The sequence below is a fragment of the Copadichromis virginalis genome, linkage group LG8, assembly GCF_057382275.1.
Source record: "Copadichromis virginalis isolate Kocher_CV1m ecotype Utaka linkage group LG8, C_Virginalis_male_GT1.1, whole genome shotgun sequence".
NCBI classification, from domain to species: Eukaryota; Metazoa; Chordata; class Actinopteri; order Cichliformes; family Cichlidae; genus Copadichromis; species Copadichromis virginalis.
Genome location: NC_140625.1, coordinates 15917474 through 15943701, shown reverse-complemented (window position 1 = coordinate 15943701; position 26228 = coordinate 15917474). Strand labels below are relative to the sequence as shown.

The 26228-nt window shown below is 37.7% G+C and overlaps 1 protein-coding gene across 2 annotated transcripts; it reads left to right on the top strand.

Annotated features, from left to right (window-relative positions):
• The first annotated feature begins 66 nt into the window (after positions 1 to 66).
• LOC146703053 (integrin alpha-M-like) lies at positions 67 to 22726 on the top strand. Of its 2 annotated transcripts, XM_085466151.1 has the most exons (30): positions 1022 to 1506; positions 4250 to 4352; positions 4934 to 5025; positions 5372 to 5442; positions 6226 to 6340; positions 8828 to 8955; positions 9083 to 9225; positions 9510 to 9660; positions 9936 to 10086; positions 10310 to 10377; positions 10545 to 10665; positions 10830 to 10969; positions 11665 to 11811; positions 11904 to 12116; positions 12224 to 12357; positions 13285 to 13433; positions 13538 to 13689; positions 13811 to 13936; positions 15326 to 15399; positions 17343 to 17484; positions 17572 to 17670; positions 17782 to 17861; positions 17946 to 18032; positions 18137 to 18206; positions 18306 to 18407; positions 18812 to 18892; positions 18977 to 19087; positions 19246 to 19359; positions 19471 to 19581; positions 19726 to 22726. In XM_085466151.1, the coding sequence occupies exons 1-30, from the start codon at positions 1446 to 1448 to the stop codon at positions 19789 to 19791; spliced, it is 3402 nt and encodes a 1133-aa protein (XP_085322277.1). In that variant the 5' UTR covers positions 1022 to 1445; the 3' UTR covers positions 19792 to 22726. The 2 variants fall into 2 exon arrangements, with proteins under 2 accessions (XP_085322278.1, XP_085322277.1); XM_085466152.1 differs by lacking the exons at positions 1022 to 1506; positions 4250 to 4352 and adding an exon at positions 67 to 269.
• Positions 22727 to 26228: the final 3502 nt, after the last annotated feature.

Genomic DNA, 26228 nt, shown 5'->3' with positions numbered 1-26228 from the left:
TGTATTTATCCTCCCATTGTGACCCCTCACATTTCAGCTGCCCAACTATAAAAAGAACAGGATGCAACCAGAGATGGCTTGTGACATTCAGCAGGACTGGGGCTGGAGTAACGTGCTAGCAAGCAGCCACTCAAAGGGCAAAGAGTGTTTCAGTGAACGGCACAAAATGCGATGGAATAACAGGCAGTTAGGGTTTAGGTGAAGTCCACATAGAAGGGGTTGAGTAGACGATATTATCCAGAAATGTGCAGGGAAGAATGGCCTACTATGTAAGTGTTTCTTACACTCTCCTTAAACGAAATTATGCATCTTCCAAGCACATCCTTTACATTCTGTCTTATATTAAACATTTTATTTAGCTGCAGTTATTGTAAAATATGCTGCCTCACCAAAGAAGAACATCTAATATCTGGAGGTCATTTGAAATAGTATGTGAAGGAAGATAAATTTGGGGGTATATGTAGAATGCACTAAATGTGTGTGTCTGCGTGCACACAGACACACAGAAACAGAGTGAGAGTGAGAGAGGGTTGAGCATGTTGCAACATTACCAACCTGCCCTTAGAAATCCAAACCAGACTCAGCAACACAGCACACTGATCCTGACCTTTTCTCGACCTTTCTTGATCGTCTGTGCTCTGCAGGAAGAGGTCAACCGCCAAGCTAGGGAAAGGTTGCAGGTTCATATTTTCGGGGCACATTGCACTTTGCATCTGTTTCTGTGTCTCTCACTCAGCTCATGGGAAAGCACAAAACAGACATGAAAAGACATAAAATTTTGCAACTCGGATGTTCTCACAGTTTCAGACTTTGGGTTTTGTAGTGCACGCTACACTTTTTTAGTGGCACACACTTACCGTAAAAGAGGCCAACTTCCTGACAGGAGGGCTTGTGGGCTGAACAATGCAACAGGAATAGATGTGTTAAGTAGAAATCTGAAGAAGCAAATTCAACTTGCTAGTCAACTACAGGGAAAGTAATAGTCATAATGTTAGATGCTCAACATTCCCTTTTCTTTCTTATTTACAATTTAATGTGATAAACAAAAAGAATTTGATCGGACTGACCTCAAATTTTCAGCAAAAAATTTATCTTAGACCTGCTAATGAGGCAGATGGTTTTATTTAAATGTTAACATTTTAATTATATTTAAAATAATTTCATCTGGTTGTCCACATGTCAATAAACTTTACTGTTATACTATTGTTTAAGAAAATTAGAGCTTAAACTAAATTAGTTGGCCACCCACCACCACAATCTCTCTTATATAACACAGCGCTGCCGCTATCGAAACTCCTCCTTCATCGAGTTCCTCTAAAGATGCCTCGGCTTTGATCAGTCACCTGATTATTTCTGCTTTTTGGCTCCTTCTTACATGCTTTCAGCAGAAGTGGCACCTTGCTCAGCAGTGAAAATTAAAAATAAAACCAAATATCACAGTTAAAATGATTTTCCATGGGAGTAACACAATGAACTGGCTAATTAGTGCTACAATATTCTTGTCAGGTAAGGCAGTTTGTGCCTTTTATCTTTCATTGTCTAGTTATGCCTTCATTTTAAGTAAAATATTATGGAGCAGTATGTCTGTTGTGCTCATTTCCTTTTTTTTTTCTCTGTGAATCAAACTTACTGAGACGTGTGATCAGCCCAGTTAGTTTCAGAGAGTAAAAATAGCTTAATGAGTACAATATTTTTATTGCATTTCACCTCTAGCATGCACTGAGTGAAAAAACCCTTTCATAAATAATTTTGCAAAATTTAATTCTTGATTATTAATCCATAATAAATATGTAAATGCTAAATCACAAATAATTCTATGCTAATGCAATCATCACATATTTGAGGCCTGTTTCCAGTGTCACATTGTACTTTTTGATCCTGTGATGAATAATTTAACTAACACTGTGTTGACAAGAAAAAAACTTGAGGACATGGCATTGTAATAAAATGTTTTAATAAATTTACTTTTCAGGGGGTTATGAAACCATTTAATGTTTCTTCTTTATATTCATCACTATTTACATTAGATTCTCATTGAAGGCATCAAAATTATAAATGAGCACATATGGAATCAAAAACATGTTTTATAGTTTAGATTCTTCAAAAATCGCCACCCTTTACTTTGATTACTGCTTTGCACACTCTTGGCATTCTCTTGATGAGCTTCATGAGGTCGTCACCTGAAATGGTTTTCCAACATTCTTGGAGGAGTTCCCAGAGATGCTGCACACTTGTTGGCCCTTTTGCCTTCACTCTGCGGTCCATCTCATTCCAAACCATCTCAACTGGGTTTAGGTCAGGTGACTGTGGAGGACAGGCCATCTGGCACGGCACTCCATCAATCTCTTTCTTGGTCAAATAGCCCTTACAAAGCTGGAGGTGTGTTTGGGGTCATTGTCCTGTTTACAAACAAATGATGGTCCAACTAAATGCAAACTGAATAGGATGGCATGTCGCTACAGAATGCTTTGGTAGCCATGCTGGTTTAGTGTGCCTTAAATTTTGAATGAATCCCCAACAGTGTCACCAGCAAAGCCTCTCCCATATCATCACACCCCCTGTTTCACAGTGGAAGCCATGCATGTAGAGACCATCCGTTTACACTCACCAAAGACTCAGCAGGTGGAACCAAAGTTCTCAAATTTGGACTCATCAGACCAAAGCACAGCTTTCCACTGGTCCAATGTCCAATCCTAGTCTTTCTTGGCTCAAAAAATCTCTTCTCCTTGTTTCTTTTCCTTAGTCGTGGTTTCTTAGCAGATATTTGACCATAAAGGCCTGATTCTCACACTCCTCTGAACATGTCTGTGAAGGTTCTCAGTCATCCATGTCATTGTAGTCAAAGGAGCTTGCAAAGAAAAGCGTCTGGACTTCTTTAAGTTGCTTGAAGACGTTTCACCTCTCATCCGAGAAGCTTCTTCAGTTCTAACGTCAAATGGTGGGGAGTCCCAGATATAAACCTAGTGGGAGTAACCCCCCACAGAGGGACAAAAGGACCCCCTGATGATCCTCTAATCGCCTGAGCCAAGGTGTGAAACTGGGTGTGGGTCCCAATCAGCCAGGGTTTCGGGTGAGCTCATTGTAAAACCTGGCCCCACCTTATCATGTGAATTCCTGAGGTCAGATGGCCCAGGATGTGAGTGGGCGTTAAGGCGTCTGGGGAGGGAACTCAAAACTGGATTATAGATGGCAGAGAGTTGGTGTCGTAAACCACCGCCTCTGTTCAAAGATGGTCGCTCACAGTGGACATAGGTGGCTTCTTTCACTCCTCTTTCAAACCATCTGTCCTCTCTGTCCAAAATGTGAACATTGGCATCCTGGAAAGAGTGACCTTTATCCTTAAGATGCAGATGGACTGCTGAGTCTTGTCCTGTGGAGGTGGCTCTTCTATGTTGTGCCATGCGCTTGTGACCACCTCCACAGGACAAGACTCAGCAGTCCAACTGTCTTCAGTTCTTGAAGTAATGATGGACTGTCAATTCTCTTTACTTAGCTGATTGGTTGTTGCCATAATATAAATTCTAGCAGTTGTCAAATACGACTGTCAGCTGTGTATCAACCTGACTCCTGCACAACACACTGACTGATGGTCCCAATCTCATCAAGCAGGCAAGAATTTACCCAAATGAAACCTGACAAGGCACAGCTGTGAAGTGAAAACCATTTCAGCTGACCACATTATGAAGCTCATTAAGGGAAGGCCAAGGGTTTGCAGCGCTGTCAGCAAAGCAAAGGGTGGCTGCTTTCAGGAATGTAAAATATAATACATATTTAGAGTTATTTATATTTTTTTCTTTGCTATATAATTCAATATATCATTTATATATTTGATGTCTTTAGTATGTCTTTACAATGTTGAAAGTACTAAAAATAAAGAAAAACTATTAAATAAGATGTGTCCAAACTTTTGACTGTATATATGGAATTTAAGACATAAAATTGACTCCAAATTGAAGTCTTGGGTGTGTTTTACAAGACAATAATTGCTCTGAGTTCTTAGAATTTAAAAATATCTAGCTTATCTGCTCTCTAGTTGTAATAAAAGATCACCCACTGAGGCAGACCTCAGTTCAAACTGCTACACTCCAACAAAAATAAAGAGAAACACAGACTCTATACAATTTTCTGTATGTGGTATTCAACAGAGGTGCTATAATCACATTAGAGTACCTCTATTACTATATAAGTAATAGATTAAAGTTGTTTATAGTAAAACAAATGGTTTTTTTTTTGCTTCTTTAATTCTCAGTGTTAAATCCTGCACTTTCTTTCAATATTGATCCTGGGGCTTGGAAGACCCTGAGTAGCTCTGCTCCTGGTTTTGGGTACAAGGTGATTCAAAGAAAATCAGAGTAAGTCACAAGGGCGATCGTGGCTCAAGAGTTGGGAGTTCGCCTTGTAATCGGAAGGTTGCCGGTTCGAGCCCCGGCTTGGACAGTCTCGGTCGTTGTGTCCTTGGGCAAGACACTTCACCCGTTGCCTACTGGTGGTGGTCAGAGGGCCCGGTGGCGCCAGTGTCCGGCAGCCTCGCCTCTGTCAGTGCGCCCCAGGGTGGCTGTGGCTACAATGTAGCTTGCCATCACCAGTGTGTGAATGGGTGGATGACTGGATATGTAAAGCGCTTTGGGGTCCTTAGGGACTAGTAAAGCGCTATATAAATACAGGCCATTTACAAGACACATTGATAAAGTGTGTGTATGTTAGTGTATCACACGTACACACACATACATGTTTGTTAAATCTATGCTTGCAATTGGACTATTTGCTTTTTAAGAATATTGCTATTTATTACTAATTTTCTTCTAGCAAACATCATAATAGGTTAGTAATAAATGAACAAACATGCAATATTTCTTAACAGAAAAGATATGTAGTGTATTTAACCACAGTTTGCTCTCTAGACTTACATTGTGGTCTGGATTTATCTCCACAGTTTGATCGTCAGTGCCCCACTTGAACACGAGAATGGGGGAATATATAGCTGCACCACTTCTCCTCCAAAATGTCAAGATATAAAACTAGAAGGTAGAAACCATTAATTTGTAAATGTCTTAAAACCTCAACAGTAACTATTTTACCTTTGCAAAAATTCTGCTCAGACCCTGGCACAGAAACCTGGTTTGATATCTTTGTATTGAGCCTTCAAAACTGAAATCAACTTACTTTTTTAATTTTTACAGCTATGAAATGAAGTTATAGTGAAAGTGAATTCTGTGTTGCATTCCTTTCTGTTGTAAATGTGCCGTGTAAATTGATCATGTAAAAAGGGAAGTGTATTAATTGAGGTGCTTTGTAGTCTTCGGCTTCACTGTTTCTTCCATTATCAAGGAGTTTTTTGTGTTTTAACAAATATTGCATTCTTTAAATACAGCCCCAGATTTGACAGCTAATGTGTCCCTTGGTATGTCAATGGCAAGTGATCCCTCTGGAGAAAACACTGTGGTGAGTTGCTAGCTCCAGACCTTATGTTAAGTACTTTTTAAAATCACTGATGATCCAACTCAACTGTCTTATGTATGTAAAATGTCTTGTGTTAAAAATTGCATTGTGAAAAATCACTGAACCTCCCAGTGGTTCTCCACAGAATCAGCTAATTTTAAAAAAACAACAACACATCTTACATATTAGCTTAATGTTACTGGGTGACTGTGGTCCCATCTGCACCAGAATGCATGCCACATATACTTGGGCAAGATACTAACCCCAAGCTGCACTCTGATGCATCTGTCAGAGTATACATGCATGTAAATGTCAGATAGAAAGCACTTACATGGGAAAAGGATAGAAAAAAATCATTTGTTTGAGTGGGTGTGAATGAGTGAGGTTGTATAAGACAAGTGCTACATAAGACCCAGACCTTCTACGATTTACTGGTACAGATAATGTTCAGTGTGGTGTAGATAAAGAGGAAAAGCAGGTCTCTCTGAATGTAGAAAGATGACAAAGGAATAGAAGTGAGGTTTGTATTTTGAGTGAGCTCTGTAGCCTGGATTGAGTACCACACCTCCAGAGTTCCCACAGGTTTAACCCGTCACATATTCACACGCATGTTCCTGAAAGAGAGCAGAATCAGAAATTCTTTTAAAAAAACAAAAACATTAGCTGATACTGAAGATTTATGTGGGAATTTATTTTTTTCAGATCTGATTGATTTTTATATGGAATAAAGGAAACAGGGACAGGAAATAATCAGCCTAATCAGAACTTGTCTTTGTCTGTTTTTAGGTGTGTTGTCCATCCATCCCAAAGCACTGCAAAAGTATCACCATGTACAACGGTGTGTGCTTTCAGATTGACAGTTCTAATTCATTTGGACCACCGATACCATCTTCTCTTGACGGTAATAGTAAACAGAGTTTGTGAAAATGTACCTACAATGAATAATGTTTTTGAGAAAAAAAAGATTTTAAATGATGATTCCATTTATTAAGGAAAAAATGTCAATGAGTGTGTCACGTGGCTGTGGAGAAATTTTGGCCCTGTGGCGGCCCACTAGAGGGCTCCACCCACTAGAGGGCTCCACTCACACCCAAGTAGGGAGGACAGGTTTTGTCGAGTTGTGTGGCGCGACGTGTTCAGTTAATGTGTTGTGATGAATAAAATCGGAGTGGAAAGTTAGGGCTTCTGTTTTGTCTTTACTATACCTCCACAGCACACTTTTTTTTTTGAGAAGTGTTTTAATTCAGCCCGCCGGTGGGTTTTAGACTGTGAATGCCCTTTTTAATGTCATGTTAATCTGCGTTAGGTCCAGACTTTGACTAGGCAACTTCAAAACCTTTATTCTCTCAACTTGAGTTCAACTTGCTGGTTGTTTTAGATCATGTTTTAGATGATTCATGTTTTAGATCATTCTTCTGTTGCATGACCCAAATGTGCTTGAGCTTTTGACATGATCACTTTGGATTTTCTGGTCGAGAACATAATTCATAGATCCATCAATTACGCCAAATCATTAGGAAGCAGCAAAATCAGCCGTAGACACACTGCAATCACCATGTTTGATTGTTGGTGTGATGCTTTTTTAATGAAATGCTGTGTTGGTTTTTCTCCAGATTTAACTGGACTCAAACAATTAAAAAAGTTCAGGTTTTGTTTCAGTCTACAGAATATTTCCCCAGAATCTCCAAGATATTTTTTGGCAAATGTGAGACGAGTCTTTGTGCTTTTTTGGTGATTTTTCTCCTCAAACTCTCTATTTGTATGCCATTTTTACCCAGTCTCTTTTCTATTGTTGAATCGTGAACTCTGACCTTAACTGGGACAAGTGAGGCCTGCAGTTCTTTAGATGCTGGTCTGGGTATGGCTGTGACTTTCTTGATGAATCGCCGATGTGCTCTTGGAGTAATTTTGGTAGGCTGGCCACTCCTGAGAAGGTTCACCTGTTCTTAGTTGTTCTTAGTTTTTCCATTTGTAGATAATGGCTCTCACCATGGTTTGCTTGAGTCCAGAAAACTTAGAAATGACTTACAAATGTCAAAGATATATTTCACATCTCTTCTTGAGTTTCTCTAGATCGTGGCATGATGCTTTTTGAGATCTTTAGCATGCTTCAGTTTGTCATGCAGGTTCTACTTAAGTTATTTCTTGATTGAACAGGTCTAGTAGTCTGTACTAATTGTTTTGAGTCATGTTATACAAACATTTTTAACTCACAAGACGTTTGTGTAAGAAACTGAGATGTTTTGTCTTGCTTCTAAGTGACAGAGTTGATTCTGTTCATCTGGATGTTTAGAAGGTTGGAAAATCCTGTAGTCACCCGAGACTGAGAAAGACACTTGGATGAGTGATGAAACCCACCGTAAACACTGCATCCACATGAGCACAATCAACCTTCTGGGATTTCAAATAATTTAAGCTTTTCTGTATTTTCATAAAGAAATAAAAATAAATGTAAACAATAAGACTAAGAATAATTGTCATGGTCGCTGTGTGGCAGGCAGGATGAGGACCCAAAATGCAAACTCACGGACTCAGGGGATAAACTCAAAATGCAGCTTTATTGCTGACAAAAGATAATAGGAAAACTAAACTGGGAAAAACTAACATAAAGTTCACCAGGAAACACAGGGGGAATCACACACAGCATGAGGGAGAACGCGACACAGAACTGAGGGAGACGCAGACATAAATACACCGAGGGTTAACGAGGGAAGTGGGAGCACATGGGGAACACAGCTGACACTGATAATCATAACGAGACAGGGCGGGGTGAACATAACATGACGTATACAGGTGCGGGAGTCCCAAAGTAAAACAGGAAGTACAGAGGTGCAAACAGGAGGAGAGAGAGCACGGGGAGAACGCAGACATAACGGGCTGGGGAAAACGTAGAATAAAACACAAGGAGAGACGAGGGCTCACAGATACACAGGGGCACACAGGAGGTAACCAAATAAGGATCATCATAACTAAATAATCCTAGGAACCAAGGCAAGACTAGGGAATAAAATACAAAACACACAAAACTGAGAATACTGGGCCAACATGGCCCAGGACCATGACAATAATTGTGGTTGGAGATCCTATACATTAACTTTGGTAAAACCCTGATAAGCATTTTTGGACCAAACTCATTTAATCCCTTAATCTTCTTGTCTCTCTTGTTAAACTAACATAGACAACAGCGACTGAGCTATGCCACTAAATAGACAAACATACGTACTTTAGTGATTAACTAGCAAATGCATACTACATAGATTGTCTTTGTGTTATTCATAATGCCTTTACTGAGGTGCAAAATTCTTTTGCTTTGCTTTTTATATGAGTGAAAAAATATAAAAATCACCCCATAAAACTAAATCTAATTTTGAATCCATTTCTTTGACAGACTGTGAAACACAAGCCGACCTTGCCTTTCTGTTGGATGGTTCAGGCAGCGTATCTGGTCCTGATTTTCGAACAATGAAGAAGTTTGTGAGAGATCTAATTGTATCATTTCTCTCAAGTGACACACAGGTGAGACACTGTTGTCCCTCTGCTACTTAAATAACAGCAAATCATGACATAGATTACATCTTTGTTTGCATTTAACACCATAAAATATAATCTAACACATGTTTCACATATTTTTTCTTTCTTTCAGTTTTCTGTTTCCCAGTTCTCTAGTGCACCACAGATTCATTTTAACTTTCAAAAATTTAACTTAACTGAAATGGAAGATAAAATCAAAGGAATTCAGCAACACACGGGACAGACTTTCACGGCTAAGGCCATCAAAGAAGTTGTGTAAGTGATGCAAAGATATTACTGAAGCATTGCATTTTTCAGTGAATCTGACCACAGTAACTACTGTGCATGTTCAGTATTATGTTGTGGACAAGATGGCACAAACCAAGGCCAATTTGAAATACATGCAGATCTAATGCTGCATCTGCAAAGTACAAAAATATCTGTATTTTGGAAAAATTATGAAAAATATGAATGACACTGAAATATGTATGACCACAAGGTGCACTTTTAAAAATACTTTGTGTTGAAATTTCATTTTATTATTATTTTTTATTTGATAGGGAAAAAGTTTTCAGCCCACAGCAAGGCTCCAGACCAAATGTGAAGAAGGTCTTGATTGTAATTACTGATGGAGCATCTAATGACCGTGAGAACCTGGAAGGTGCAGTAGAGCAAGCAAAAAATAAATCAATTGCTCGATTTGTTATTGGGGTAAGCACTTCAGTTATTTAAACTTGTAGAATATTGAGTTTCGTATTGATTGATGATGCTGTCACTTGTCAGACATGCTGTGAATTAGTTCTGCCATTCAGTCAACAAGAAATAACTGTTATTGTTGATTTGAGTTCTTTTCAGTGTTAGAGAGTATAATATCTGTGTGTAGATTTCATTTTAAATCAGGTGAGATTTAAGGACTGTATTTTACCAAAGTCAGCAAATGATCTTGAATAGTATGAAAACTTAATCATAGTTTTTCCAATCTCCAGGTCGGGGATGCATTTGATAAACCTGAGGCAAAACAAGAACTGCACAGCATTGCATCATCTCCCTCAGAAAAACATGTGTTTGAAGTGAAGAAATTCAGCGCACTTGAAGAAATAAGACAGAATCTACAGGACAAAATTTTTCCCATTGAAGGTACAAATATACATTCAACATTAAAGCTTTGTTAAAATTCCTGTCACATTGTATTCTTTTTATTGCATGTTACAAATTTTGTCTCATTTTAAGTTAAACAGCTTGTTGCTTTATGAAAAGAGCAATAAATACTCAGCACATTTATAATAAACAACAAAAAGTCATTTGAATTCTTTACTTTAAGAATAATTAAAATTTTGTCTTGTTTATTTTTCTGTCACAGAAAGCAGTGGAGAGTCACTGAAAATGGAAATGTCTCAAGAGGGATTTAGTACAGTTTATGCACCTGAGGTAATTAAAACTACATGAAACTCATCAGACAGTCTAGTCTGATGAGAAAGAGAGATTCACATGTGCCACCTTTTGTAACTTGAAGGCAACCAGATAATTGAACACAGTCCAGATTTTAAATAAAAAAAATTATTGTATATTAAATGTATTTTCTGTGTACACTGTAGGGAATTCAGATGTCTATTGTTGGTGCAAACCAGTGGAGGGGAGGCTACGTGCAATACACAACAGGAGGCCAGAAGGTGAAAACATATGAGGATGTGTCTTTTGAGCCTGACAGCTATCTTGGTAAGAATATTACAGCTTTAACAGTCTAACTCAAACGCATGTGATCATGTATATACACAGCTCTGCTGTAATTCTTTTACACAAACAAGTGGATCAGTTTGCACATGAAAAAAATTTAAAAGGAGAAATAAGTTGTCTTTCCTTTTTTGATTACCAAATTCTAGGTTACTCCATGGCAATTGCTAGAACCCAAAGTGGTTCTCTGACAGTTCTTGGTGCTCCAAGATATAAACACAGAGGAGTTGTGGTCTCTGTTAACAGAGACAACTTTGAAAACCAAACGATTGAGCCGTTGGCATCACAGGTATGAATTTACAGCAAGACAGATCTGAATGACCTTGTAAAAAGAAAAATTACCATCATAATGCGGCTACCCCTTCGGCGCCAGCTGTGGGCTCAATGCTGGAGCCGAACAAAAACTCCCTGATAACGACTGTGTTGAGTCTGTTCCTTCCCATTCCATGCAAGGCCACCTGGGTTGGCTGGAAGACTGTTTACTTAGCCTGGCAGGGCGAAGGAAACTGTCTCAGCTGAACTATGGACATGCACACACATACATATACTGATACTGATAAGCACTCACTGACACATCACCCTCCCTATCCAACACCACCTCCAACGCTTACCTCCCCTCTGATGTGGACATCGGGTCAGCTGGAGGCGCAGTCAAAAGATTGCAGCGGTCCCAGATCAGATGTACACACTGGAACACTTTCCCATGTTGCTTGTCTGTGTTTATTGTGTTATGGTGTGTTGATACCTGTGCATTCCTGTATTATCCTTTTGTGTTACACATTTCGATGTTTCTTTTTCCTCGCTACCTAGCCTGACCTGTCTCCCCAATGTGATGTTTGTGTATTGTATGTACGGTCGGCAAGGTCTGTCATCTCGGTTGTGGGCAAAAGACCTGCAACTGAAAAATAAAGGCTATCTCATCTCATCTAAATTATATATAAATTATTTTTTCAAATAAAAATGTATATTTTTTTGCTTACACAGTATCAGACTGGTGAATATTTCGGGGCAGAGGTGTGTACCATGGACATAAATAATGATGACATCACTGAGCTAATCTTCATATCAGCCCCAATGTACATGGAGCCTGATAGAGAGGGAAGAGTTTATGTTTGCAGACTAACTGGTTTGGTAAATCAAAGTTTTATCCACTTCAATTAAATTAATTATTTTATTTGTCAACTTCCCTAATGATCATATAATATTCACTCTCCTGCTTTCAGTTTGTGGAGTGTAATTTTGATGATCCATTAGTACTAAGAGGACATGCAGCTGTCAAAGGAAGGTTCGGCTCTTCTCTTGCTGTGCTGCCTGATCTAAACTCAGATGGATTCAGGGATTTGGCAGTTGGAGCACCTTTGGAGAATAATGGTGAAGGCAGCATCTACATTTTCCACAGTGAAGGAGGCGAAAGAATCAGTCCTACTTACTCACAGGTACACAGCATCAAAGTACTCACAATGATTATTAAACTTATCTGTGATGTAAAAGTGCATCTATACAACCTGCAGCTTTATTATTTAAAATATGTTCATTCACACAGAGAATTACTGGCTCTGAGGTCCAGTCAGGACTGAAGTTCTTTGGAGTGACAATCAGTCAGTCGGCTTTTGACCAGAGTGGTGATGGACTGCTTGACTTAGCGGTGGGTTCAAAGGGTAAAGTTGTCTTGCTGAGGTAAGTCAAAGATAGTCCAGCCATGTGTTACTGTTGTCACTGGTACTTTTTGTGAAGGTTCAATTGTAATGAATAGAATACTGCTAAAAACTTAGTGTAAATGTAAAATTTTCTAATTATAAAAAAGGCACATTAATGTAATTAGAAATTCTGTTTGCAGAACACAGTTTACTTCAAAATGTACAGGAACATACAGGAAAAAATGCATTTTTTTGCAAAGAAAAAAGGGTGATGCACACATGCAGCTACACATAGAGTTTAGCCGAGCTAAATTGAACAGACAGAAAATCAGCAGTAGCTCACATAACCACTTGTTACTCCCAAGGTATGCATAAGGGCATAGGACTCACCAAAAATGGACAACAGAAGATTGGAAAAACACTCTGATGAGTCTGGTCTCTAACAACAATGGTATCCACAGTCAGCAGATCTCAGTCCAATAGCACCTTTGGGATGTGGTTGAACAGGTCTACAACACCTTATTGAATTTATGCAACTAAGAATTAAAGCAAAGGAGGGTCCATCCAAGTACTACCAAGGTGTCAGTAACAAACTTGGTGGTGATTGTAGATACTTCTTTAGAAAGCATTACAGATTTATAATGAATGCTTCCTTAAATCATTAAATTTCATTTAAAACATATCTGGTTGATGCCATATAATAAGAGAAAATGTTCTTTACTTAGAAAATTAACATCTCTCACTGACCCCAAACTTTTAGTAGCAGAGATATTGATAGAAATAAGTAGACATAGTGGTTTATAAAATGTGCAGTGCGAGTAAATCAAAGAAAAGTGCACACAGTTGTGAAGTCTTGATCAGAACATCTACAATGAAGATTAGCTGTCAGCTTAGTAGTAATTACAAAGGCAATAGTCATTCACATGTCTAGTTCATCATCTCCTTTCCCTATTATGTCCATTTCCAGATCAAGACCCATTGTAGAGGTAAAGTCTGAGGTGTCATTCAGCCCAGACCAAATCTCTACTCAGAATGTAGACTGCTCAAAACCATTGGAGAACAAAGTTACAGTCTGCTTTACCATGAGCAGAGTGTCTACGAAAGAGCTACATGCAGGTTTATTATTCTTATCTGTTTCTAAATCACTAAACCATTCATCAGTTTACTTTATGTATGCATGTGCATTTGTAACATTTAAGTCAAACTCTGATCTATTCCAGCTCAAGCAAGGATTGATTATATGTTAACATTGGATACCACTCGCAAACCTTCAAAAAAACGAGCTCACTTCAGTGTGAAAGAACAAGAGCAGTCTGGATCAATTAATGTCACCTTGGGGAAAACGTGTTTAAATGTAACATTTTTTATTGAGGTAAATTCTATTAATAACATCACAATTATCAAATGAACCAACAGATGTTTAAGTCAGTAAAGAAAATATTTTAATTTTAGTCTTGTAGTCCTGCAACACTGACATTGCTCTCTTCTTGCAGGCCTGTCCAGAAGATGCTCTCAGTCCTCTTTCTAATGAGATTAAATTCAGTTTTTATGGTTTGCCTTCTGAGGAAAATCTCACACCAAGTCTTTCCCCGCATGCTCCAACAGCAACTAATTATCCCGTAAGCAATGTGCACTATAAGTGTACAGTTAATACTTTTGCCTTTACTTTTTATGTAAGTCTGGCATTGAGAAGAACCTGTGCATTTGTCAGGTCTTCAAAGAGTAGTGACAAACACTAACTGAAAACACTGAATTAAAAATATTCAAGCCTTTCTAACTAGAGTCCTTGCACCTACAGAGGAACAAGTTGTCGCGAAATCAATCAATGTAGAGCAGTGTCACAAACCATGGAGGCCCCAGAAAAGTGCAATCAAACGATGAGTTTATTAACAGTCCGGAGAAAACATCAACATATGTCTTCTGACCAAAATACATCTTGTGGATACTTATAAACCAGTGGGGTACACGCCCCCCCATGGCGTCAATGACAGATTAAAATAGGTTCCAGACATTAGTCACAGTTAATCGTACATCTTTAATAGCTATAAGCAGACATAGAACTTCTCTTTTCTATAACACCTTCCATACAAGGTAATAAACTTCAAGCCCTCAGGGTCTCTGAGGCTAATTATTGACTCTGATCGTCTGTTACCAAGTAGAATAAAATATATTAAGACACCAAATGAGTTAAGGCCTCAGGCCTGGCACATTCCTAGATTATATGTGTTATATGTATTGTAAGCATGCATGCAATCATCCTTCTATGTTCTAGTTTCCCTCAGCATGTATCACCTGGACAGTCACGCCAGTGAAGCTTAAGACCCTTAATGAACCGAACATCAACTCAAAATAAGCACAGATATGCAATGTGTATAAAATACTTCTAACCGTACTTGTAATAAAAGTTAACATAATGGAAGGATCCTCAAATGGACATCTTCAATAAACAGCTGTAATGCAGTATCAATACTGTGAGAAATATTATTACATGAAATAATGCTGTAAAGAATGTTATTAATGCAATTATAATGATGCAGATTATATGGCAGCAATAAAAGAATTTCTGTATCTCCACAAAGTGGACCAAGAATATCGTTAGAAAGAATTTTATCTTCAGTACAGAAAGTTTTGGTTAATGTTAGTCCATTTCACAGCAATAAGCATGCAGTTGCTTAGCTTGGTGACATAACCAGCTAACACTACTCACCTAACTTATAAAAGAGAATACATTCATTGTTGCTGTGGAATACATAGTAATACATAGTAAGGTCCATAGGTATTACATTTACTCTTCAGCCTCTGAAACTGTACAAAAATGATCTGTTATTTCTGAACCATTAATGCAGACATTTGTTCAACCCTTTGAATTAAAGCTAAATATCTGCACTTCAGTCACACATTGTTTGATTTAACACTGACTTTAGTGGTGTACAGAGGTATAATTACAATAAAATGAAATTATAATGAGTGAAATGTATAATGTAAATACACCATGCTTTCTTCCACAGTTAAATTTTGAGATCAACTGTGGCACTGACAAGAATTGCAATGATAACCTGAAGGTGGATTTCAACTTCACCAGGTGAGGCCCAGTTACTAAAGTTAAGCTTTACTTGTGTCACAGTCAGGCGACCGTGTGGCTCATGGATTTGAAAGGACCCAGCATGTAGAACACAGGAAGCAGACACGATCAACAAAAAGCCTAATTTAATGCTAATAGCTAAGTTAAAAATTATAACACATTCCTAAGAAAAGACCAAATCCCAAAACACAAGGGAATGGGAAATACAGAAAGAAGAAAAAAATCACACTCAGGGAAACACTGGGGAGGCAAAATACCTAGAGCCAAAACCCAAAAGACAATTATGTCACAAAACTTAAAAGCATTCCAAGAATAATAAAACCAAGACTGGACACCAAAATAAAACCAAAAAAATAATCCAAAATGAAAAATATAAGTATTAAAACATCCGCTGAAAATCTAACTCAGACATATTTATGATTAAACTCAAATTCACAAAAAACCCCAGAATTTGACAACTTGTGTGCCTGGAAATGTGCTACTTTTAATTGCTTGTACATGAAGCATAAAAACACTATTCTACTGAAGCATTTGAATAAAATTTATAGCCACTCTGTCAAAATTCTCCTTCCTTATGATTAATAAGTCACAACAAAGCTGGAAAGAGAAATAAACAAAAATAAAAAGAAGAGAAAAACACTAACACAAATAATAAATCTGTTTACGATGGCGTATGAGGGACACAGAAGAAAAAATGTTATTTATTATTTTGAGAAAATTCGAAATGTGGAGATTACAATTGTTGTTTCAAGACAAACTGCCATGGCTACTGTAGGGAGGAGAGAGAAAGCGAGGGAGGAAAGAGGGCGAGAGAGCAAACAAACAGACATGCATAGACATCACTAGAGAAACCGGCAGATACACAACATGAAGACATCACTCACCTAATTGGGGAGGACATACAGAAGCAACACTATGCCAAACAGAACACAAAAGGAAACAGACTAAATGAATAGGAAACTAAGAACAAGAAACAAACGATGAAACAAAGAGGCACAAAGAAGTCCAAAAGTCCTTGAACCAAGAGGAAGAGTGGATTAGTAAAAAATGAAAAGGCAGGTAATGGACAGATGTAAAGATATCGATGGTTCACTAATTCATCTACTCAAGGCATCTTGTAGAGGGTATAGCATCTGTAGCAACAACTGTTATCTGCACATTTAAACTGTTTTTTCCCCAAATAGTATTTCAACTGTTTCTCGAAATTTAGACTTAATTTTTTAATAATGAATAATATATATTTTTTGTAATGTGGCCCTAATACTCTTGCATGTCTATTTGCCTGGAGACTCCATGTGTAAAATCATTTTTCTGCTTGCTACGACGATTAAATAACCAATACTCAGGGCAGTCTGTCTTTCCCCTGTTAGTGGGATGACTGTACAAATGTCAGGTTGAGTTTTTATGCTATTTCATCATGTTGTGGTGCACAATAAAGCATAGCTATTTAAAAGACTGCAATATAATGAAATACAATTGATCAGAGAATTACTCATGATGGCAGAGATTATCTGCTAAGAGACCTCCCAATGTAGATAAAAATTAACTTTTCTCTATTTGAACCCGTTTTATATATTTTATTTCCAATTTTACTAGGTCATAAGCTGAAATATTGTACAATTTGATAAACACCATATTGCCTCCTAATGCCGAGTTTTAAGCATTGTCCTACCCTGTGTCAGACTGGCAATCTGTCCAGGGTATACTGCTGGCCCTTGCCCAATGTTAGCTGTGATAGCAGTAGAAAGTGAGTGGATGGCTAATCAGTAGATGCTAACATGTTAATGCAATAAGTTAATATACTACATCCCTTAGGATCTGTAAGTTGTTACCATTTTAACATTCAATTGAAAACTACCATAAATTTAGCATTTTGTGCTTTTAGCTCAGCTGTCGTCTTGTTTTCCTCTCCTTTTATTCTCATCTGGCTTCATACTCCACAGATCCTCAGAGGTTAAAGTGGGCATTGATGAGCTTTTGAATGTCACAGTCACAGTAGAGAACAGAGGAGAAAACTCCTACAACAGCCGTGTTATTCTCACGTACCCAGCTGGACTCTCCTACAGGAAGTTCACGAGTCAGCAGGTAAGGCATCAGGATCAAGTCTGTATCAGTTCATGACTGATCTGCTGCTCTTCCAAAGCATCTAGAATCTTTTTTTCCTAATAAAAGGGAAGAATTGAGTGCAACTCCTTGGACAGTGAAGATGGTTTATCACGAGGAAGGACAGACTGTACTATTGACAAGCCCATTTTCAAGAGCCAAACTAAGGTTTGTTTTTTAATTTTATTTGTACAAAAAATCTTTTATCAATTTGTTTTTTCTGACTTTTGCACAACTTAAGGACAAAGAGAAGTCACTCATCTCTCTCATTCCATTAAGGCTTCCTTCATTGTCTGCTATGGGATTGACACCAATAGTCAATTTGAGAGGAAGATATTTGTCACTGCAAATGCCACCAGGTACTGTTTCTCTGGTACATGTACTTTTCATTTAAGCAGTAGACCCACAGATACAGTATAAATATGTTCACCTCTCTCTTTCAGTGGAAATCAGGAGCATGCACCTACAAGTGAACTCTACAAAAAGAAATTGATTGATGTAAAATACAGCATTTTTATGACAATTAAAGGGTATGTGTTGTTCTCTTTGTAACAGAAAAGGAAACAAAAAAATAGAAAGTGACAACTATTCTAATACATGGTATTTAATCAATCTTTAAAATATGTCTGTTTAGCTCCCCCAGCTATAACAATTTCACATTTGGGAAGAATGATTTGCAGAAACCAGTCCAGCAATCAATCACGGTAGAACATGACATGTGTATATATCTGTATTTTGTAAAGGTAATTCTATGATTTAGATCCAACTATTATGCTTAGCTCTTGTTTTCTTTTCTTGTTTAGCTAACAAATGATATCAGAGCACTTCATAATTTCACTGTGTGGATCAAGGTTCCAGTGAAGCTTGGGGGAAAAGACATTTGGGTGCATCCGAACAACCTACAGGTAATATATATGCAGTAGTGTGCAAAAGTCTTAAGTCACCCTTCATTTCTTTATATTTTGCTATCAAAGATAAATGTAAGTGGTCTTGAATAATAGTTCTTTAGGCTTTCTAAAGGTTTTGCTGTGTTGAATATTAAAGGAGGAGGTCATACCAATATTGACTTTCAAGCCAAAGTCTACACACTGTGTCTTATTTACTATATATCGATGTATGTTTGCATTTTTCAGTAAATTGTTGCAACTATTTTCCATTTTCCCTGCAAAACATAGAGAAATGATGGTGGCTCAAGGCTTGTACACAGTATTGTATGTTGTTTTAGGTATTGACTACAAAAATGGCTCATGCTTAGCAGTGTAATACATGCATGTGGTAACATTGGGACCATAAATCAAATGTATTATAGATTGCAGACTGTAAGAAAGGAAGTTATGAAGAACCACATGTTAAAGACTTTGTTCTTCAGATCCAAAAAAATAAAGTAGTGGTAAGTATTAGTCTAAACATTGTAGATTTAACATTACAATGGATCAACTTTTGTTGCATTTAGTCTTCTTTAAATGATCCACAGGACTGCTCTGTGGCCATGTGTAGAGTGTTTGAGTGCCTGGCATCTATGGAAAGGCAGGAGAAGAGGACGTATGAAATCTCTGGAAACCTCACTTCACAGTGGATAGAGCAGGTAACTGATGGGACGTTTATGTTAAGTGCTACATTAGGGTTTTTTTTTCACGTCACACTTCTTCCTTACTTGGTACTACTAACTCATATATATATATTTTCCAATATATATATATTTTCATTTTCAAATTCAGCTCATCCCTCTTGATTTTTTCTTAGATTGGACTTCAATCTGCTAAATTCCTCTTGACCAGCCAAGTCAGTCTGAAGTACGACCAAAGCAAGTACGTCTACTTTTCAACAGGGTCTGACTACAATTCTCCTGTTCACAAGGTGAGCACTTGTAATATATATAGTATATAATGTTATCTTGATATAATAATAATAATAATAATAATAATAACAGTTTCCATTTTATTTACAAACTGTCACTTCATCTTTCAGATTGAGGCAGAGGTAGAAGTGTACCCTGAGCCAGATTTTATCAAAGAGATCATTGGAGGATGTCTGGGAGGGTTGATTTTTCTGATTTTACTCACAGTTGTCCTGTATAAGGTGAGATGATGATCACACTTTTTCAATTAATTTTTTCATAAGAAAAGCTATTAGAGAACGTGGACAAATAATTAAATTTTCTTTTCATTAACATAATTTTTATGCACAGTTACTTGAATTTTATGTTTTTCCTTGCACTTCTAGGCTGGATTTTTCAAGAGTAAATATAGCAAGGTAAATACTGAAGAACCGGAAGATGGTCCAGGATAAAAACAAAGGTTCATATTTGTAGATCTCTATCTAATCTTCAAAGAAGGTCTGAAATCCCTCCCCTGCTCGCCCATTTCCTTACAATAGAACTTCCTACCTGGTGGGCAGGACCTGACATAGCAAAATCGGTATGGCCCGGATCTGGCCCACACAGTGTGCTTACAAATGGCCCACATACCGCAAAGAATGACGGCCCTTTGGTGGCCCAGATCTGGTTTGCCAGAGGTGGCCCACACATGGGCCAACACAAGGCCAGTGCTGGCCCAGAACAATTTCAGCTCTGGCCCCAGATGTCAGCCTAATGTGTACCTTAATCAAGCCATGTAATAACAACATGTGCCAGAACATAATAGTGCAAAAGTAACATGACGAAACTCTGTTCGGACAGCGAATGGACTGATTCTTATATAGTGCTTTTCTACTATCAGAGATTACTCAAAGTGCTCTATACGACATGCCACATTCAGCCAATCACACACTTTCTCCAAACTGAATGCTTCCTAACCACATTATACACATTAAAACTCTTGACAAGCAGACTGGAGGAGCCAGGGATCAAACCACTAACCTTCTGATCAGTTAGTCACCTGCTCTACCACCTGAGATACAGCCACCCAGTGGTAAACATGAGTAAACCCTCACTAGGTTTTGGATAAAGTTGGCTACCATAGCAGTATAGTGTTGCAACATGGCATTTGGGTCTTCTAACTAAAATAGGAAAATAGGAACATAAATAGTGCCATCATTGCCAGACCTGGCCCACATCTGGTTGACATATACCCTGCCATGACACCAGTCAGTCAGAAGTGCCAGCTTGATGCCGGATCTGGGCCAGACCTGTTTTCTATGAGCCTGGGCCACATAAACCAAACCACAATCGGGCCAGATGTGGCATGCTATCACATAAACAGTGCCATCTATGCCAGGGCTGGCCCATATCTGGATGACACCACTTACCATTCCAGAGGTCAGCCAGCAGTGCCGGCTTGACACCAGATCCGGGCCAGACCTGTCTGCTATGTGGGACTTTCGCAATGGGAATATGAAATGAACTGAAGAGATCTGAAAAGTAAATCTGAAATTGTTTATTCTCTTTTTCTGGACCCAAAAAGTAAATAAAATTGTTCAAATTAAACTGTACTTATATTTAACACAAGCACCTGAAGACCACCTGAAGACAGTGTTTTTAGAGGCCACACTATGAAGGGTTGTGAAATACTATCCTGTATAACAGACACTTAGAGTAGTAAGTGTCTGCTATACAGTCATTTGCTTTCAAGTTAAATTTAATGCACAATGTGGAAAAAGGATACTCAAATAAAATGGTTGAGGTTGAATATAGTGAAGTACCTGAGTAGATGTAGAGTGATTCTGAAACAGTCCTGTAAAGAATTATGGTATGAAAGTTTTTAGAGTGACTGTACTATTTTTTTTAAAGGATAATAATAATTGCCCACCATGAAATATCTCTGTATTTATATTTTTACAAACTGTATGTTTGTAGACATTATTGTACAGCAAAAAACTTTTCATGTCACCCTGTAATGTATAATGAATGAAATTTAATATATTTTATATGCTTAAAAGCAAAGGTGGAAAGTAACGAATTACATTTACTTGCGTTACTGTAATTGAGTAGTATTTTTTGTGTATTTGTACTTTTTAAAGTCATTTTTCAAGTCGGTAATTTTACTTTTACTTAAGTATATTTTTTAGAAAGTATTGTACTTTGCTACATTTTCAATCACACCTCTTACTGAGTAAATTAAAAGAACAAACAAACAAAAAAAACCCCAACATTGCGCTTCAGAAATACTGCAGGTAATGATGGGTAGTAGAACAAATTGGCGTTGGGTCACGATAAAGATGGAGTCTGATATCGGTGGTACGGATCCAGCGAAAAAAGAAACCCCGTTGAATTCTGCTGACTCTGAACTCGAAGAAACGGATGTGAACCCCTGGCCGTATTTAAGGGACCATTTCGGTTTCAAGTGCAAGAAAGGCAACAGCTTTATTATGCAGTGTAAGCTGTGTTTGCCCAGAGAGACCGAGTTAGCAGCTTTTAAAAATTCCACATCAAACCTGCGCAAGCATGTAGAGGTACGTTAAATGAAACTTGTACATTTATTTTAGCAAAAAGGCTGTGCTCAAGTTAATCACATTAAGTTAAGACATAAGCTGTTATTGGGCACGTTGTTGTCCACGCAACTTACATTTTTTTTTTTTACTGGATTGGTAAATTGTCAAAAGAAAATGTGTTTACTTACATTTTTCCTGTTTGTTAATAATAATAATTTATTTTAAAAAAAATAGTTAAATTAGACAGAAGACAGAAGCGGCTACTTTCTTACTTAACCCACATATGTTCACACTGCAGGCAAAAGAATAACATGTGCTATGTGCAGAGGTGTTTTTTTCTGTTCTCAAACTGATCTCCCTGTTGGAGCTCAGTCTGGGGAGAGTTATTTTTTTCTCCTTATCTTTCCTCATGTGGTGCATTTTCCATTGTTATACCTCTCTGACCTGTCTTCCCCATGTGATGTTTGTGTAATGTATGTATGGTCAGAAGGGTAAGATGGCGCTGGCAAAGGTCGGCAGCCTTAACCCAATTTCCTTCGGGGTCAACCTTCAGGATCAACAATGTTTTATTGAATTGAATTGAAATGCTCCTCAAAATTAACAGAGCAGGGCTATGTTTAAAAAACTTAAAACACATTTTTATAGCAGCTGCCGTACAGCTCAATTCAGTACTTGTTCTCTTATTTGACAGTTTAGGACACATTCTCATGTAAAAGAATTATATGGTTTTGACAGTTTGGTTGGTTGGTTTGGTGACCATTATCCATTTTGATGTATAGACTTGCACTTTAACTGCCACTGCACTTTAATTTGTAAAGTTTTTCTTTTAATTAAAAAACAACTACTTTGAGATTTATCCCATTGTCTTTTTTGCACTACTCAGAAGAGGCTGTCCTCCTGCTGACAAAAAAGTAACTATGTAACTTTTACTCTGAGTACATTTTAAATGAGCTACTTTTTAATTTTACTTGAGTAAATTTTTAGACAGGTAATTTCACTTGTACTTGAGTAAAATTTCAGCAAAGTAATAGTACTTTTACTTGAGTAAAATATTTTAGTACTCTTTCCACCTCTGCTTAACTGCTGTAGATGTGCAAAGTGCCAATAACAATGTGAATGCCGTTGTTCAATAAATTGTAAAATGTGTAATATTTATAAAAGATAAAGTTTTTGCTTCATCATTATCATTCATTATATGTAGTATGTGAATAAAATTCATTTCATTTTTCATACATAACTAATCATCCAGTGTAGAAAAACAACATATTGTTGAATCCATAACTAGTTATATATTCTCTCTCTTTTTGTGATTAAAAGCTTAGGACTCTAAACATTACAAGTTTATCTTTCAGAACCATCAACACAACATTACTGATTTATATTGTTAATTAACAGAGCAGGGGTCTCCAACCTTTTTTGTTCTGTGAGTTACTTTTACACAAAAAAGCATTAGAGAGCTACTCATCCTTAGCAAAATTTATTTATATAGCCAATTTCTAAAAGCAAGTGAATGCTCATTTTCTATATCTATATATATATATATATCTATATATATATCTATATATATATATATCTATATATATATATATATATATATATATATATATATATATATATATATATATATATATAAACATGTTAACCAAGAGCACATATTGTGTGTAAGAACTGCCATTCACAAATATCTGAATGTTGTACTCATTGTACTTCAAAATGGTGGAAATGAACATGAACACATAGAGAACATGCACAAAAAATAAACAGCATAGTTATGCTGTACTGTACTCCTGAGCAACACTCCAACATATTTGGAGGACTTGAACTTCTCTAAATCCACAATTTATCAAAACAAATTAACAACAAACAGTGCAGATTTCTGAGCTCATAAATCCACCATCTTTTATTAATGTTAATGAGTTGCACAGTTTCTGTCAGTGGCACTGCATAGATTCAACCTGAGAGCTTTATGCAGAAATGTTTCCACTGAGGTTCACGTCAATGAAGGCATTTAAATGTTTATCTGTTTCAGTACTTTAGGAAAGTCTGGGTTCGCTTTGCAATGTTCAATAAATCCCAAGTTGATTTTTTTCTTTTTTTCCAAAGAGTACCACTTCACTGCATTGTAAATGTCAACTCCCTTGGTGGTGGTTTTCAGTGACAGTAACGTCAAAACCTCAGTCCACAGACTCCTCCCACTCAACTGAATACAAGGAGCACCTGTTCATGTCCAAATCCAGCTGTCTCTCCACATCTGCTGACAGTGCTTATACCCTCTGAGCTAAAGTGTTGGAGGAAATGGCAGCAAATAAAAGGCAAGGTTTTATTGCTTTTGAATCCCAAATGGAGACAAAGCAAAAAAAACAAACAAACCAGGAGTAAAGCAAGTGAATGAGACAAGGGGAAACCAAGATAAATACTAGAAGTGATGAAAGAGGAAATATTTGGGGAATTCAGCTGTAACTAATACTACAAAATTAGACAAGGGAAGTGAAAGTAAATACAATGAACAAGAGACAAAGACTACCAAACAACCCCCAACTAGAATTAACTAAATGCAGCAACAAATACTCTAAGGCAAGGCGCATAAATGAATTATTTTTAGATGGAGTTAGTTTAGACCAGGGGTGCCCAATCCCGGTCCTCGAGAGCTACCATCCTGCAGCTTTTAGATGCATCCTTGTTCCCACACACCCGAATCAAATGAATGGCTTGTTATCAGGCCTTTGCCAAAACATGATGGCATGCTGAAGAGGTAATCAAACCATTTGATTCAGCTGTGTTGGAGTAGGGATGCATCTAAAAGCTGCAGGATAGTAGCTCTTGAGGACTGGGATTGGGCAGCCCTGGTTTAGATCTTAAACTAGAAGATAACGTGAAACAGCAATCCCCATTTTTTAATTTAAAGTAGATCCATCTGAAAACAAAAGTCAGTAACTGAGTAAAGCCAATGTCTCAGCAAAATATGTGGCTTCAAGTCTGCGAACAGAAATTAAAGTTTTATTTTTCTATTTTATTTGTGAATCCAGTTATTTCATATGATTGTATAAAATAATGCAATAACCAATCTTTTTACAAGAGCTTTGTAAATATCAACACTTCACTGAGTTCTTTTGATTCCTCAGAGGCATCCGATGGAAGACAAAACACTGCTCAGTAGACCATTTAATACTTTATTACTTCTAGAAGGGAGATGCGTCCTGCATTACACGTTGCCGCGGATCTCAAAATGGTGATGTGCCCCTGACAGTTTTATTACAGAAGCTCTCTCATTCTAGTCTAAACAACTGTGTCTCAGTAACTTTCCACTAGAAATGGTGCTCTCTTATCTACATTTTCCCAGGCAAGTATGAGCGAGAGTCTGCAGCTTTCTACTCCCCAAGGACACATGGTCTCATGCCATTATTTTTCAGGGCTGTGTCCAGTTAATACTCCACTATATAACTTTATAACACTTACTAATAAAAAAAGCATAGCATTATTGAGGCACTGCAAATTATTTAATCCCAACAGTTCCTCCTTTGATCTGATCAGATCAGATCAACACTACTAAAGTCATCAAGCATCATCATGTTGTTTTCAGATCTCCAACAGCTCTGTTAACCAACCTTACCAATAATCCTCAGATAGAAGGCACACCACCACAAATTACCCAACTAGCTGTAAAAACGAATAAGGAAACCCTAATGGTACTAATACACCCCTTCCATTGCCCAAGGACAGACGTCATCCAATGGATTATCAATTCCAAATATTCATGCATTTATTAATTTTCTTAAATGATGTTCTGAGTCTTCCCTGGGCTCTAGTTACAGAACCATCTGGGGTTGTGTTGTTGGGAATGAAAGTGCAGCACATCTCTCCAGACATTACACACACCCCATTTTTACCCACTAGGTGTCAGTTCTCTATGCTTCTTTTCCCTCTTTGGCCCTCTGTCCCCCTTTAACGGGTGGACCATATATGGGATGATTGCTGTGCTTGGGCAACTGTCATAACATAAAAATCACAAATCACAGACCATTACTAAAGCTAATTCTCAGATCTCCCATTACTTTCAGCTACCTTCCGGGACGGGCGATTCTCTGCACTCTTTTCCTCTTCTTTCTTCAACGTTAGGGGTTAGACTACCCTTCGGTTCATTGCATAGATCAGGGGATTTATTTTGCCCCTTGGCCGGGATCCATGTTTCTTTTGGGGTCACAGCAGTGTCCCCCTTTCTTGGTCAGACCCTCCTTGGTCTGCCTCTGGATTTCCGCCAACCACTTCGTGGTTATTGCTGTGGTTCTGGGATCCTCTCGAGGTGACTAGCAGGAGCCCAAACGGCATGACCCTTGACCCCAATTGCTGTCTTGGCAGTC

Bases quoted from the DNA above. Each gene is read 5' to 3' on its own strand.
- LOC146703053 (XM_085466151.1), top strand. From the start codon at position 1,446: ATGATTTTCCATGGGAGTAACACAATGAACTGGCTAATTAGTGCTACA. The intron at 9,226-9,509 runs GTAAGTGATGCA...TTTATTTGATAG, and splicing joins AAGGCCATCAAAGAAGTTGT to GGAAAAAGTTTTCAGCCCAC. The intron at 18,408-18,811 runs GTAATATATATG...AATGTATTATAG, and splicing joins TGCATCCGAACAACCTACAG to ATTGCAGACTGTAAGAAAGG.